Here is a 16,917-nt window from a genome sequence, read left to right as displayed (position 1 = left end):
TCTCATATTTGTAAAATCTTATTGACTTGCGAGTTTTGATAAATTATCGAATATTTCACATGAAGAGAATGGATTATTACATGTCTTAAACTAATTAAAATGTGATAATTTAAGCCAATGTTTGGGGCAACAGTATATTTTTCAAGTTTTATACATGTTGCTAATGATTTTTAAAAATTCACGACCGCGACACCCGATTCCCGCGACGTATCACCGATATGTCCCGATACCGATATACGGCGACCGATACCGCGATTTAAAACTATGGCTCATACATAACAAAAAACTAGTAGAGAACAGGAAAATAACAAAACAAGCCACTAGACATCTCATAAAGTCATTCGAAATGTGAACCCTGTTTCTTCAGGATGAAAATCTCTATCGACAACACAAAGGTACCAGATTTAATGAAAACTGAAGCATATTGACAGAACAACATCCACACACCAAATAATGCTTTTTGCATTATTCAGTTCGAACTTCAATAATCCCAGATACTGAAATGCATAAGTTTTGAGTGGTAGCGTCAGTGCTGCTTAAGGGAACAATCTAGAAATGAGGACCTGCTGGCAAAGAGAGAGCCAAAGCCAATGTCCTAGTTACTTCAATCTACGTTCATGTCCAGGTCCATCCTAATTTCACTGGATAGTGCACCAGATCAACAGATAAGGACACACGAGGGATCTACCAAACAGCAAGCGTAAAGCAACCATAATCCCAACAAGGAGCAACAAATAGCTGGCAAGACTCTCGATCTACAGGAAAAACACAAAAAAGAAACAAATAATGCCCACTCAAGGTCATCCACGATTGCCTAGCACATCATAAATGTTACTTAAAGATCTACTTTATACAATACTGGGTACGTATCATGGAAAAAAGTAGTTCTACTTTCACATATGATATAATCCCTTTTCTTTTCCTATTTTTCCTCCAACTTTAGTGGCTCAAAAACTAATTACTTCGAAAGTGGTACCTATTAAGTTCTCAATTAAGAGCACACCAAGTTTGAGCTCTTGCTCTTAACATGCCGTATTCCTTTTCTTCTTTCTAATTGGTGTGTTGGGCAGTGTTGGAGAACACACCAGGTTATGTGGAAGATTGAGGTCTAATGATTTTCCTGTGCCCAACAACATTCCGTTGTGGAGGATTAATTACTAATTTTACGGCCATTTTCTTTTTATTTAGTTTCGTTTTAAGCTAGAGGTTGGGCACACACCATGCTTGTCCAACTATCTTCAAACTTTTGTAATGTTTTCTTTCACCTTTAAATGTGTTCGCATGTAAAACTGAAATCTGGCTGAACAAATTTGAAGAACAAACTTTTTCGGTGAGAGTAGATAAAGAATACTTCAGTCATTCAACACACATTTAACCCTATACACAGAAGTTTTAATTTGCTCTAAATGTGCCTCAGTCTTTCACTGCATACACCTATCTCTATGCAGATTTCTCTCTACCTTCTTCAACGCAACCCATTCGTTTATGCACTCTGTATTTTCCCAAAACTGCAGTAGGATTTGTATTTTGAAGGTAACCATCAAATGGTGAGGAATAAAATGGGAACCGCCAGGAGTTGTGAGCAGCTTTCATTTTAGGCATTCTTTTCCAATTTTGCCCCTAAAGCAAAGAAGCGAGGAGCATCAATTCTGTTGTTTTGTTAGTTTTTTTTTTTTTTTTTTGCAAAAGAAAAGTATACACAACCTCAAAAAAAGAAGACACCAAAAAGGGGTTCTCCCTTTTATATTACGCATATATAGAGTTTAACTAGAAACTTTATAAGTTGTTTCCTATTAGTATTAGGATTCTAGATGTTTATCTCATTCAAATCTCCTATAAATACGGAATTGGCTTGATAAGGCCTTTCCATTTATGCTTGTGGTCCTTTAGTTTCCTCTCTCCCCTTTTCTCCCCTCCTTTCTGCATCAACAGGCTAGCAGGTTCCGTACTTTTGGAGTAAAGCCAACCACTGTGCACAATCAGATAGCTAAAAACTAAAGATTCTGTGTCATTCTTTTTTCCATGTTTTTTAATCAGCAATTCTGTGTCATTCTTCTCCACTCAACGAAGAAAACATTACCAATTGTGCTCCCTCTAATTCATCATAAGCTTCTACTACCATTTATGGTGTATCAAAGGCCTAACATCCACACGATTTAGAGGTAGAATGATAAACCAATGTTACAATCTCGTGGAACTGAAAAAATTCCACTTAACCATCTATTCTCATTGCTTAGATAAGAACTTATGTTTAGTACAATAATTGATTGTTAGATGCCTGGACTGCACAAGGCTACTCTTGTATTAAGTTCTGAAGAGTCCCTTCGTCTCTTGAAATTCCTACCTTTTTGGCTTTTGTTCCTGCCACATGTAAGGGGAAAAAAACTTCTTGTATGTAGAACTACACTCTCGAGATCAAACAACATGTGATAGCTTTGCCGGAACCCTAAAACCTGCAACACAAGCATGAGTGAGCGCACCTTTGCCTCTTGTCGGAAAAGGCCATCCGATGCCTAAGTTAGTATTCATACTAAAACCCTAATTTCGTAAGGAAGACAGATTTCGCATGACTGGCTCTCCAAGTATCCTCGTTGCCCTAGGTTTCCTATCTCGTATAGGAAACCCAGCCTTTCTGGGATCCCTTAACTAAGCCGAAGTCCTATTCTCGTTAGGAAACACTTTTACTATGGAATTCGTTCCCTATTATGACTCAATCTCTACCCATTATGGCAGAATACGCTACTTCCTTATTCGCGGGATCCGTCCTTATTACGTAAGGAACCCAATCCATAACATTCTTGACCGCCCTTGCCGCCCATCTCGTGTATTATTACTTGCTATTCCTGATCAATAACCTTGCTCAGCCCTACGCACCCTCACGCAGTGCTGCCACGTATACCGTTTCATCTGCACCCTTTGCGGTGCTCCGTTGGCTTCTATCCTCACATATGCTCCCTTACGTGGTGCCCCTTTAGCACGTGCTCAGGTATGATTTCCCTAGCTTAAGGAAAACCCCACTACAATGGGTAAAGCTCTTTCGTTGCTTTGGTCGAATATGTGTTTGAATACCCTTGTTGCGCATACTAATTCGAACCTCTGGGCTCAACCACCCGCATTTAGTCAGAAAGATTCCTTTTCCGCCACGGGGCGGTTCACGCCTCATTCGCATTAAATGCGAGGCAATGTTCCCTTTTTTGGATTAGCCCATACGGCGTCCTTTGGGGGACATATTCAATACGTCACCCCACTTTTTGGGTTTTTAAACATTTCAAAAACCACTTTTTCATTTATCACTCTCTCTTTATACTCAGATGAAAGAGTTCCATCCCCCATTTCTACTATTCATCTTCCTTCCGAGGTGACTACAACTCTCCCTCTCTCAGGGTTCAATGGCTTGTCTCCCGTCAAACAACTCTGCCAGACTTTGCCTTTCTAGAGTAAGTCCTTCGTTTTTACTGTAGTTCGCCTTTTCGAGGTTTCATTCTTTCACTTTTCAAGTTTTAGCCCTAGTTTGCGCCCGAATCTCCGTTACGATGGTGAGTTTCAAAAGGCACTGTGACACACCGGAAAGAATGCGAATGTTCAGGGAACGCTATGGCATCCCTAACGATATTCACTTAGAACTTGCCCCAATCGAAGCCCCTAGGGACGGTCATGATGACCAAGTCCTCTGCATTTCTATTATGTCCATCGTCGAAGGGGGAGTTCATCTTTCTCTTCACCATCTACTCTCCCAAACTCTAAACACGTACCGTCTCGCCTCCCCTCCAGGGTACAATCAACTTTTTTCGCCTAGTTATGGGCATCGTTGCCCTAAATGGAGTTTTAGGCACCAACTTCGGGTTCTGGGACATACAATACATGTACAACATTGTCCCACACACCTGATTTTGCCTAGGGAGATAACGACGATATCTGTATCGTAATTGGCAACTGGGAGGAGAGGGACGAGGAAGGCAGGCCCTCTGGGCATCACGGATCCTCGTGAGTCCCTCATTCCTTCAAACAATTTCTATTTTCTTTATTCCTACTGTTTTCGTACAGCTAATCACTTTTGCATATTCGCCTTGCAGCTTCCAACACCATCGCACGATCAGTTCCCTTGTTCACCATCCGTCGAGCTCTTCCTTTGTTCACCATCCGTCGAGCTATTGATTACAATCGGCACAGGACTTGGACGGGTTGCACATATCTTGCTCGAGTATAACCCTTCTCACACTAGCGGCATCAGTCTTCGCCTCGAGGCTCGTACTCAATGCCCCTTTCCTGCTCTCGAGCTTTACACCAACCAAGTTGCTGGTCCCTCTCAAACGAACAACAAGAGACGCAACCGCCGAGCTCCACTCGTGACTGTCGCAGCTCAACAAGGAGAAATCGACCTTCCCTCTAATGTTCCTCAGGTTCGAACCAGGGGTACTGGCGCTTCATCTTTGGGTAACACAACTTTCATCTCCCCTTTTGATTATTTTGCCGAACAAGACATGTCACTCGCGGCCATGGTCAGCCTGGCTCAAGGACCCTTGCTGACTCTCCTGGCTCCACTCCTGTTCGAACTTCAGCCTCTGGCTCCCCAGCCCAGCGTGCACTAGAACAGACCCGCCAGAACAAACACACTCGTCGCGAGGCCTTTAGCCAAGATGAAGAACAGGATCAACTCTCTGTCCGGCAGTTACAAGAGCGCAATCGTGCTACTTCTCCTACTCTGCGTCTTTCAGTCGTTGCCTCGCCGAGCAGCTCCGAGTTCCCTCCTGCCTGGGCCCCAACTTATCAAAGGGGTGACCGCCCCATTAATGTGGGAGACTTCGCCAGCTCGCTGGACACTGCCATTGCCCTGGCCCAAGCTTTTCAACTTCCAGCTGATGTGGTGAAAGAAAAGGAATCCACTTTGGAGCACTTGAGAGTCTCTCGTAGCATAAGGGTAACCTCCCTTCTCATGTTCCATCTCACTCCTTTTAGTCTCTTGCTGGTTTTTAACACTCCTACCTTTTGCAGGCTATCCAAAAAATGTTGGAGGTGACAGGCCGAGCTAGGCATGGCGAGGCCGAGGTGCTGAGGCTTACCACAGAGAACACTGGTCTGTTACACTCCAACAATAAGCTGGGGGAGGAGAATTTCAAGCTTAAGGACGCTGCTGCCCAGCTTGCACGACAACTGGAGGCCGAGCAAGTTAAGAGGAAGGAGGCAGAGGAGAGCTTTACTCAGGCAGCCGAGGAGTTGGAGAAGAAAAGTGCTGATCTGAAGATGCTGGAGGACAACTATGGCGAAGCTTACGATAACGGCTATGACACATGCTCCAGAGATTTTGAAGAGCAAATTCCTGGCGTCACCTAGAAAATCTGGGCCGCCAGCTGGAAATGCTGCCTGGGACAGGCTGGGATTTATGAAGATTCTCCCCTTTGGGGTCAAACCCTCCCCAAGGGCCTAGACATCCTCATGATTCCCACTAAAGTTGACATTGGGAATGGAGGGACAACCTCTAGCGCCCTCGCCACTAGAGATGCTAACCTTGGCCAGACGAAAACTAGGGTCAGTACACATATTGAAAGTGTTGAGCCCATCATTCCGACCTCCATGCCTGCTCCCAGTGTTGTGGACATGACCGCCGAGGATACCTTTGATGACACCTCCACACTATGACCAGGTACTTCTAAGCCCCTTTCTCTCGTTCCTGCCTTGCGTGGCAGATGAAACAAAAGTTGGCCTTGTGTGGCAGATGCACAAAACACTTTCACACTATTTGCGTGCCCTTCGTGGCATTAGCTAATATCAGCGCTTCGTGGCTTTTATCTCGTTTTGATAGCCCATCGTGGCTTTAGCTTTCAACTGGTTGCCTTGTGCTTCATGTTGCTTTCTGGGCTTACTCCGTAGACCCATGCCTAAGTTTTTTTGGACTTTAGTCAATCTGGTAGCATTAATCATTGCCTGATCCTATGTTCATTTGTACTTAGTCATATAAGAGCCTTATTCGTGGCTTATAATTTGCTGTCGCAGCTAGGTTTATCTGATCCTAGTCATTTTTCTGAGCCTTGCTTAGTTAAGTGATAGCCTTATTTTTTGGCCAAGGCCTAGGTTCGTTCACCCCGAGACTTTATTTATGCACGGCATATTTACCGCCTAAGTTATTCGTACTTGGGGTTTACTCATGGCATTCTTCGTTGCCGCATACAAGTTTATTCGCACTTATTTCTACTGCTGGCATTCTTTGTTAACATGGCTTTGGTTTGTTCGCACGTAGCCCCTATTCGTGCTCGGCACATTTATTACCTAAGTTTTTCATACTTAGCCTTATTCAACCCAAGTATATTCGTACTTAGCTTATTAACGTTTTCGGCGTTGGCTTTGTTCGTAGCCTGACAGAATAGCCATGAAAAGGGCACTTACGGGTTCATGCCTTTATGGCCTGAAAGAGCGTGTTATCTTTCCTTGTTTCCAGTCCTTCCCAGGCGGGATACAAAGTCGCTCGCAGTCAGGCTCCTTGCTAATGTTCAATTCCACATATGTACTCCCGAGGACTTATCCATCTACTGGGGTCATTAAATGGCAATATAAACGCATTTGATATTAATAACTTGGGTCTTTCATCCATTTGTACAACTGAAGCTCCCAGTTTTCGAACCGACTCTCTACTGCTTTACCTCCATACAAGCCATCTCACTTGCAGTGACTCTATCCTTTAAGTTAGTTGCAACATTTAATTGCCATCGGAGATGTCTACAGGGGGCTAGGGCTCATCCTGCTGCGGATATGGCGAGATGGTGTTATAGCAGTCTGGGCTGCTTCTGGGTCTCGCTTTTCGAAATGAAATTAGATGTGCCATATATCAACTTGTGTTCCCAGAAGTGTCATTATTACAAGTAAATACTAAAGAAAATAGGTATCATGGTTCCATCACTACCATTCGAAATTGGGGTAGGGAAGAACGGAGGTATTCCTTCCAATCCCAGGATCATAGCCACTATCGTATCCTCCAAGTGCAAAGCTAGTTGATTCAGTGGACGTTGACCGCGAACCAGCATCTGAATCAATTTGAGTACCGGAGACTAGCTCTGTTCCCATAAAAATGCCATGCTTTGCCAAAGTAGTCGATCTTGTTTTTCGAGTAAAACCAGTTTCCACCTGAAGCATCCGTTGAAAAGGCAGTTGACCCCGCTGCATCAAGAGCAAAGGTATTGGCAAAGCCAGATGCAGAACCCATAAAGGTTGGGACAGAGGCAGCATAGTTGGTGGTGGGTTAAGTTGTTTACCTTTCGCAAGAAATGTACCGGTTGCAGGGGAAGTTGCAAAGGTAATAGCATAGCCAGGACCTATAAATAAATGACCCCACTTTAAGTGGATCCAATTGCAGTCCAGCTTACCGAGTTGGATCCGTAGTATAGGGAGCAAAGTCAAAAGTTTGACCCAATTGATTTGGAAGTTCCAGAGTGCCAGGTGCTTAAGTTGCAGAACCACCCAAAGCAGCAGTCAAGATAGTAGAAGCAACAAGGAGAAAGGCACCTAGGGAGGATTCCGTTTATTGAGCAAAAGGTCAGATAGTCTACTTCATTTATCCCGAAGCAAATGAAGCATCCGAGCAAGCATCCTTTACAGGTTGAGATACATAGCGCCTATCTCTGTTATCCCATGATGATGTGTATTCCTGCTCTTCTATGGTCTATTCCTATCCAAACCAAAATGTTATGTTGCAGTTTATGTCCGAGTAGCAAATCCTTTAGGAGATAAAGAGCAAGCAGCACCGCCAACAACGGATTGAGACCTAGTAGCAGCCGGAGCAAAGGTATTGGAGGCAGAGCCATTATCTAAGCCAGCAGCATCAAAGCAAGCAGAATAAGCAGGGGTTGCTGAACAAGTTCCAGGTAAAGCAAAGTCAGTGCCAGTCCCAGGCCAATCGTGTACCACTGCTCTTTCTTCGAAGATGGATTCATCCACTTCCTCAGAATCCTCATCGTCAGATTCATCTTTATCATTAACTGGATCAGTGACACCTAGAAGTTTGTCTCTGTATGAATTCGGTTAAGGAAGCGTACCCTTACTTAAAGGATTAGGGCTAGTGTGCGGTTAAGCCGGCGAAACCCCCTCTTCCATAACGTCGCTAGATTTAGGTTCAGCAGTCTCCATTAATTGGACCTTTTTGCTGCTCCAATCAGATTAATTGGTTTCCCTTGAAAAGTTGGCTTGAATTGGAGGATCTCCCACCTCCTCCATGGCGGAAGGGAGGGTATAAGCGGCGTACGATAGCCCGATCGATCAAAGAAATTGCCTAGGAAAGGTAAAAAGAAAATTACATGAAAAGGGAAAGTCGGCTTACGTTAGCATTCCAAAGGAAATTCTATCGTGCGCCGAGAGATTTCTCTAGAGAGAGATATAGTGACCACTGTCTAAGCTCTGGAGAGGGGTGTAGTTAGGGGAGCATGGGCCAGGTCGACCTGCACTTTATAAGGAAAGGAGAGGAGAACAGCGAAGCAAAAGACAAAGACCGATTAGAATCACGGCGTTCTTTAGTTTGGTAGAAACTCCGAGGATTCAAGCTGAAACCAGAGTCGCCTTGGTACTTTCTTACTGCCCATGCACTGAAAAGGGGGAAGTAAGGAGCTTATCCCATTCTTATCTCTCAACTATAAGATCACAGAATGGCGTTGCAGTGACACTTATTGCTTTGAAAGCGAGAGGTCTGGCCATGTCTATCAAATTGCAGAGATAGGTTGGGGAAACTTTGTTTTTGAGAAGTCTTTAAGAGATACGGGGAACCCTCACGGTAAGACTTAAGCTCTAGAACTCGACGGGTCCATGCCAACTCGTCTCGTGTCCAATGGACTTTCTGGCCCTGGACCGTTACTTGTATATTTACCTTTTGGATTCATCCCTTTTGGTATGGTAACGCATCTTATTTACTACTACGATGACGTTAAAATCTGGAGGTAATGGAGTCAGGGGTGACCCTCTAAGTACCAATGAGCTATTACGCTTTCTTCCCTCAGTCTCTTTTTCGGGATCTCGAGTGGCTATTAGTGCTCGTTCATTTCCCTTTCTTGGGTTAGCTCTTCCGGGTTCCCTATTATATAACCAGTCCTGTCTCTCTCGGAGCTCTCTCTTCGTTAATTCTTTCTTCATTTGTTTTAAGGTCAGGAGTCAGAACGAGCCCGAACTGTTCGGTAGATTCCCTAAGAATCCTCTGTCCCTGGTTCTCTAAGGTTGGTAAGGCGAAATGGGGCACCTGCGAGGTTGAAGTCCGTACTTCTGATCTGCTAGCCCAGGAGTGAAAGTTCAGAAGCTTTCAAAAATAGAGATATAGATATTCCCGGGGGTTAGACCTCTTTTCTCTCATTAAATGCTTTTTCCATGCAATGCAGCAGCTACTTTCCGCTTGCTCAACTCCTTTAGTGTAATGGCCCTTCTTCCCTCGTCGTGAAAGAAGTAATGAAAGGGAAGCCCCTCGAAAGAAAAGATCTTTATACATTCGATCCTATTCTTGAACCTTCTACCGAGCTCTACCCTCTTTCTTTTGTGATTTCTCCTTTCTTTTTCTTTGGCTTGGGAATAGATGATGGACTTCGCGGATCTGTTCCCGTAATTCACGACTCCCGGCTAAAGCCCTTGCTAATTACTCTGATGATCTTTTCCTATAATAGAAAAATCACTCATACTTGCCCTTAGGAAAATCCGAAAGCAACTAAATCAGGCTTGCAGTCTTTGTCCTAGCTGTAAACCCTCTTGCGAACCTTTCTGACCTTCAGATAACACACACCCAGTATTGCCCCTTTGGTTGAATGTTCCTTTACTCACTCTATGAGGGAAGTCCCTAACTGTCAGTGATTCTCTGGACTGGGGGGTGTCGGCCCCATGACGGGTGCTTTGGTTTCGAAAAGTAGAAAGCCTAATAGGGAAGACAGAGGTTTGGTATTATGACCAACAATCTTTCTACACCGGTTAACGATGCGATGGGAGAAGTTTTTGTTCAAGCTCCGCGGCAAGTCTGCGTCCTACTCTCTACAAGGTCTTGGTTAATGGGGTGCCTGCAAAAGAAAGGTGACTTCTTCTGCTCATGGCTAGATCTCATTGTGCCAAATAAAAAGAAAATCTCATTGTTGTTTGGTAGTGGCCTAAGGGGGAGTTATTCCCTTCTGCGCTAAGGCTAGCATCTTATCTCCTTGTTTCAGTCTAATGGTTTCTAAAAAAATCTCTTTTTCTAGAAGAGTTAAAGAGGATTCTTTAAAGGTTAGACCTTAGAAAGGCAACAGGGTTCTCTTCTTGCTTGTTTCTAATCGGATGTCCTATGGCTAACTTCTTCTGGAGCTTTTTCCCCAAGTCAGGGCAATGCCCCGTCTATCCCGATTGATTGTCTTACTGAACTGAGCCTCAGGACACCGCACCATCCTAGTAGCTATCTATGGATTGATACGTTGTCTTTGCCGATGTCATGTTAGATCTTCAGATTCTTTTCATAGTTAGAACACTGAAACTAAGATTCATTCCACGGAACAGAACTTCGTTACTCTCATTGGTAAGATCAAGTAGTTTGTTCCAGCTAATTATCTTCTTTCACAGATTCATGGATTGATCTACGTGAGTCAAGAGACTGCCTTGGCAGTTAGATTCCTGTTCTTCTAGTCTAGCTGCTTGAGATGGGATCTTTCTTCCATTGCAAGGGTTAGGCTTCGAAATCGATGTTGTTGGGGCCCTTTGAGTGATGGGACGACCACCAACCCGCATTCTTTATATATAAACATAGCCAACAATAAAATATGGAGAAAATAGCCCAATGGTGGAAGTTGAGGATTCCAATTCCAATTAGTGAAACCAGCGAAATGGGGGATTTCAGCAATGTCAGAATGGAAGAAACGTGAAAAGGCAGGTGAGGGCGCCCCAGCATGAGAGGTAGAAGCTCTTTGCTCTCTCTGGACTCTAACTGTAATAGTTGGAGAGGACCATCAGACGATAGGCCAATGAAATATCTTCTCATAGTCGAACCTCTTTTAACTCATTCCAGATGGGGTTTTTTTAATAAGGCTGCTTTCAGTCGAAGATGATGTAGCAGAACTTTGCCCGGTTTTAGCCATGAGATCGGCTTTTCTTTTATGCCCCTAAGGGGGATTGTGAGATGCTACTCAAGATTCTTTCTTTTAGACATAAATGGCAAGGGAATCAATATTCATACATCTACCTCACGGGGAATTCTATTAAGAAATGGCTTTTTGACCAGGAACCTTTGCTTGAGGATTGTTCCTCAGGTTCAGTCTCTAACGATGAACTATGAATTCGAGTGAAAAGCAGATTCTTCAATCACAATAGAGTGCAGATAATCCTAGTAAGAGTTTGATTTTGATTCAGAGACCCGAGAAAAGATAATCAGGAAAGCAAGCAGTTAAGGAAGGGGACGTTCGATGCCATGGGATGAGAAAGAACAGAGCTCGAAGTCCTTCAATCTAGTCTGGTTTTGGAACTTCCCTCCGGCTAGCTTGTGTTATCAGTTCACGTTCCTGCTCAGTCGAATTCAAATAAATGGTAGTTAAACCACGCGTGATAAAGGGGGAGAACTCTTGGGAGTTTTCGCTAACAGATTGGAAAGATAATGAGACAAAGCTGCTATTAGAGTGATAAAAGGGCAGTTCCAACTAGGGCTAGAGGACAGTCACATTCCTATTAGTAGGCTGAGGCCAATACCCGCAATCAAGTCATAATCACCAGCAATCAAGTAAGCATCAACTGCTTTACCGAGTTCAAGAAGAACAGTTCCTTGAGGAGATGTGATTGCAAATTTTCTTCATTCATCTTCTTGGTCTGCTGAATGAATTAATCCCTCTTGTTCGAGAGCATGCTATTCTGTTCCCGCTGGAGTGATGTCTTCCGGCGAGCTTGTGTAAAGATCAACTCCTGCTGCTATCAATCTCGTCTTCGTGGAGTTCCCGGATGATAAGGAAGAAAGATGGCTTGGATTTACAGATAGGGGCTTTTCTAGTGCTTATAGAGGGCTTAGAGAAAGAACGGATATTGAGAGTCAGCGCAAGCACCGTCAGCCTAGCCATGTGTAAAGAAAAGCTGCTGTTGGTTCTTCTTCCCAGTCTGATTCCTACTAGTGCAGGGCCCATGGGGCAAAGTGGTTAGACACAAAGCCGAGATCTATCCTATATATAAGGAGTGATTGAAGTCCTGAAAGGCAGTAGTCAATTGTCTATAAAACAGAGGCTTCTCAAGCGGAGGGAATTGCATAGTCTAAAGGTAAATGTGCTGGTGATTGGAGACTTTCTTTGATGCATTTTCACAACAGCAATAAGTAGCAAGGGCCCTTTTCATCAACCTTGTCGACCAATCATACAAGATTTAGGGCATCTCAACAATACCATGCTTGTAGGGCCACCACGTGAAGCTCATCGGATGACAAATAAAGAGCCTGGCCATCTTCGCATCGAACGTCCGGGCTTCAATGTTCTCAATTGCAAGCATCTTCGGGACATAATCTTTCAGCTTCCCCAGGTCCGGAAGCGGCAATCTCATATAAAGCTTAGGAAAATACTGGTCCAGCCATGCATAAAAGTAGTGGACCGGGAATTCCACATTGCACTAACCTGGACCCAGTTTCTCTTGGGCAACAGCGCCCAAACCGTAATAAATGCTGGCAAGGATGGCCGGAGCTATGGCTACTCTCTCTCCCTGCACCAGGCCATGACGAATCTTTTCGGGCGAATGACGTTTCACTTGAGAATTCCGGAGTTGGGCTTCAGTAACCAACATATTATGCCGCTAGACTGTGGTAGAATGGAAGTAGGCCGTCTCTGACATACCTTTCTTCTTGGCTCTATTAGGCTGTGGGGCCTGTCTCTCAATTTCACCCTTGAAGAAATGGTTCACCCATACGTGATGGTCAACTTTTTGATATTGATTACGAAGTGCCAAGCGTTGTCGCGAAGAGTTCCCAGGTATACGAACGAATTGCAGAAAGTCAATTGTGTAAGGTCCACCTATGAGGGAAACTAATCGACTGCTGTAAATAAGGGGTTTGAGTGAACGGTTGCATTCGTCGATGACCCGTTGGAAGGCATAGATGTTTAGGCCCAGTTTCGGGCTTTGACTTTCAAGTCGCTTTTTGAGGGTCAGGTGAGTGGAATTTCCTTCTTTAAAAGGATGGCTAGCTTTCCGAGTTCTGGCTAGAGTTATTCACTCCAGTTCTTCCACTAGGCATTTCATAGAGCTTTCCAGGTAGGGAGGTCTTTCTATACATATATGGAATAGTAGGCTTCTCTATCATCCTGGCATTGAAGATCAATTGGAAGGCAACCACTAACATCTTCGAGTAGGCGGTTGTTCAGATGGAAGCCCTAGTCAGTGATTTGGGCATTCATAAGCTGCCTTTGCAGCTTCCAAAGACATTCCGTATAGAAGAGAAGGGTGGATGCCTAGCATTTAATAAAGAAAGAAACCATGGCATCGAGATAGAAGAGGTTTGGATTGAATGAATCTACCTTCGCTGGCACAGTGACTCGGGACAAGAGCACACCACTCCCCGAGCGGTGTCCTCCCTCTTGCTACCCTGGTGTTGCTAGCTTGCAGTTCTTCTATCGTGCGTGGGTCCGAGTCCATGTAGCTAAGCACCAGTACAAGAGCTAATGTCTTTTCCAAGTTGCCTACTGAATCTAGAGCTTCCATGTCAATCACTTCCATTCCTCTCATTAGACCATCTCTAGCACTCATAGCTAGACTAGAGCCAACACGCCATTTTTCCTAATAATTGTTGTACTTCACCAAGTCACATTAATCTTTCTTGACCCAACACTTTAACTACGAGAGGCGTTCTAAAGTCAATCTTAGGCTAGGCATCTTGCCCGGGGTAAAGTCTACATCAGTACCGAACCAATGATTTGAGCGAGACGTCCCAACTTTATCTTTTTTCAAACAAGCATGGAAAGCCCATTCTAAACGGTCGTAGGCTTTCTTTTATTCTATTAAAAGTATAAGAAAGTGTGAAATATTTCACAATTCTCTTTGTTTTCTTGTTGCGAAAATGATCGAATTCAAAACGATAGCAAGTTGATTGCTACATAAGTCAATAAGAAATGGAAGTTAGCAATCGATTTTGTAAGTCAATAAGAAATGGGAGTTAGCAATCGATTTAGGTTGGTACCATCCGCAATTCAATTCTTTACTTATTCCACTTCAATGAAGTTCAACCAAGCCGTTTTCCAAATCTCAAGTCTATGAATCAAAATCTTGAGGAAAGTCTTTCATTTGTCCATCATTATAGTCAAACCATCCATATTATCTATGGAATTTGAACCTGGACTCTATTTACGATTCATTCTTTTTCTATCTCATCAGCTCTTATTTCATATTTTAGCAAATAGATTTAGCTCATCTTATCCAACCAAAGACACTGAGATCTTGGCAGCATTCCGAGTCATTCCTTAACCCGGGGTTCCACTTGAGGAAGGAGGGGCCGCGGTAGCTGCTGAATCTTCTACTGGTACATGGACAACTGTGTGGACCACTGGGCTTACTACCCACCTTGATCGTTACAAAGGACGATGCTACCACATCAAGCCCGTCGCTGTAGAAGAAAATCAATATCTTGCTTATGTAGCTTACCCCTTAGCCCTTTTTGAAGTCTCCTCTTACTAAGATCTTTACTTCGATTGTGGGTCATTTTCTTATTTGGGTTCAAAGCCCTGTGCGCTCTACGTCTAGAGGATCTGCGAATCCCTCCTGCTTATTTTAAAGCTTTCCAAGGCCCACCTCATGGCATCCAAGTTGAAAGAGAGAAATAATTGAAGAAGGTCCCCCCCTATTGGGATGTACTATTAAACCTAAATTGGGCTTATCCACCAACGCTAAGAACTACGGTAGAGCAGTTTATGAATGTCTACGTGGTGGATTTGACCAAAGATGATGAAAACGTGAACTCCCAACCATTTATGCGAGACCCTGTCTTCTTTTGTTTTATGCCGAAGCAATTTAGAAAGCACAGGCTGAAACCGGTGAAAGAAAAGGGCATTACTTGAATGCTACTGCAGGACATGTGAAGAAATGATCAAAAGGGCTTTATTTGCCTGAGAATTGGGAATCATAATGCATGACTACTTAACAGGGGGATTCACTGCAAATACTAACTTGGCTCATTATTGCCGAGATAATGGTCTACTTCTTGATTCACTACTACAATTCGGTGGAGGAACTTTATGCCAAGGGGGTCGTAAAGCTCATCTTTTTCAAAAGCGCTTGCTACTTCGGTGTGAATATGCTGCTCATCACACATACATGTGAACCCTGAGTTGTGCTATTCACATATCTGGTCAACTTTGGTGTCATTGACAAAATGTACGTACTCTGGCTTTAAGTAAGCTAATGGTTGTGTGAGTAATTACTCGGGCATGTATGCCCACCAGGAAAGAAATGCAAGACTGACGCACATAGACAATCTTAAGGTGATCTTTCTTTTGAAGGCCCACTTTCTTACGATTATGGGGCTTGCCTCTTTGAATCTTGGAATTTACCTTTTCGTGACATCCGCTAGCTCAATCATTCTTTCTTGTGGATCTGATTGGAATTTAGCTCTCCTTTTTATCCTTTCTCGCATCTCAAGCTCAAAAATGGTATAGAAAACTACGAAGGGCCTCCAAAGCCTTATGGGCCTTGTCTTTTCTAGCCTTTGTTCTTCTATCCGTTTGAATCTCCTCATTTTCATGTCCCAATCTAAGAAGGGAAGGGGATGCATCAAGGCAAACGAAGGATAGACCGTGTACAAGCGTTAAGAGTCCTTTTTCTCCTAGGGTTAAGGAACATAGTGTAGTTGGAAGGTAGAGGGCAAGCTAGCATAGCAAGGCAACAATCATATAGCTCAATTTAGTGCGAACAAGAACAAAAGCACAAAGCTAAGCAAGAATGGAATTCCTTTGCTTTTGGGCATTGCATCAATAAAGTTTAGGTCGTTGGGTGTGAGCATCAAAGGTCAAGTCCAAGGATGGTAACGCTCACTCATTCATATGGGTGAGGAGCGCAGACTAGCCACGGGGCTTGGATACACGGATCACGGATGGTATCTGCCCACGGCATTTTGCCTTTTGAAGCCCCTCTCAATGCCCTGTTATCCATCCGATGCATTCTTTCATCTACAGTAGGCATTGAACCTGCTTTACACCGCTTTGATTCCCCTCAATCAATCAATGACTCAAGACTTAGTGAAAGGAAGCACTTCATTCAACATATATGTTATAAGACTATGGTCTTGGTTGAAGGTTGAAAGCTCCATAGCCAATAGTTTACTAAGGCCAGTGACCTACTTCATAGAAGTACTTTTAGCAGCCCGTTATCACTATCTCACTAAACGTTTTCCCCTCGACTTTGAACCTATCTGTTGGTTCTGATTTATATATGTTATTATGCACTCGATCTCCTATGCCCTCTCCTTTATAGCTTGAAAGAAAGGCCATCACTTTGTTGTTACTGCTTGAAGGTATCCTCAGGATGGTTGGAAAGACGCTAATCAGTTAAAGTCTTCGCTCTCATCCCGTTAGCACACCTTCTTTATCTATGAAAGCCCCTGGGATTATTGAACGTAAATCTGTTTTATTATACCGAAAGCGCATATAAAGCGTGTATTCTTCCTCGTGTAGCTTCCCGACATTATTACCACGATCCCTCTCCCTTTTTTGAATTCCGAACCGAAAGCTCAAGTAGCTTAGGTACGAATAATACACGTAGAAAAGCCTTAATATATGTCATATTCATCAATATGAAAGGTAAAAAGGCAATGGAAATTCTTTGATTTTCTCCTATTGTTGGGACCCCCTGCAGTACCAATGACTAGTCACTGTAATAGTGGGAGCCAAAATACCTGTGATTCTATCATCATGCTCTTACTTCAGCGCTAGCGAGTGGGGATAGGAAGATTGCACCTGCGCTCGCTATAGGTGGGAGTGAATCTGCTTTTTA

The 16,917-nt window shown here is 43.6% G+C and overlaps 1 protein-coding gene across 1 annotated transcript; it reads left to right on the top strand.

Annotated features, from left to right (window-relative positions):
* Positions 1-14,045: 14,045 nt before the first annotated feature.
* On the top strand, positions 14,046-15,249 carry LOC131321210 (ribulose bisphosphate carboxylase large chain). Its single transcript, XM_058352213.1, is given in 8 exon segments — positions 14,046-14,067; positions 14,327-14,600; positions 14,602-14,635; positions 14,637-14,748; positions 14,751-14,865; positions 14,867-14,927; positions 14,930-14,999; positions 15,002-15,249. Coding segments are annotated over 8 exon segments (936 nt in total).
* Positions 15,250-16,917: the final 1,668 nt, after the last annotated feature.

This window comes from Rhododendron vialii, chromosome 3a (assembly GCF_030253575.1).
Source record: "Rhododendron vialii isolate Sample 1 chromosome 3a, ASM3025357v1".
Lineage (NCBI taxonomy): Eukaryota > Viridiplantae > Streptophyta > Magnoliopsida > Ericales > Ericaceae > Rhododendron > Rhododendron vialii.
Note: the sequence above shows the minus strand (reverse complement) of the source record. Positions and strands in the feature narration are given on the sequence as shown.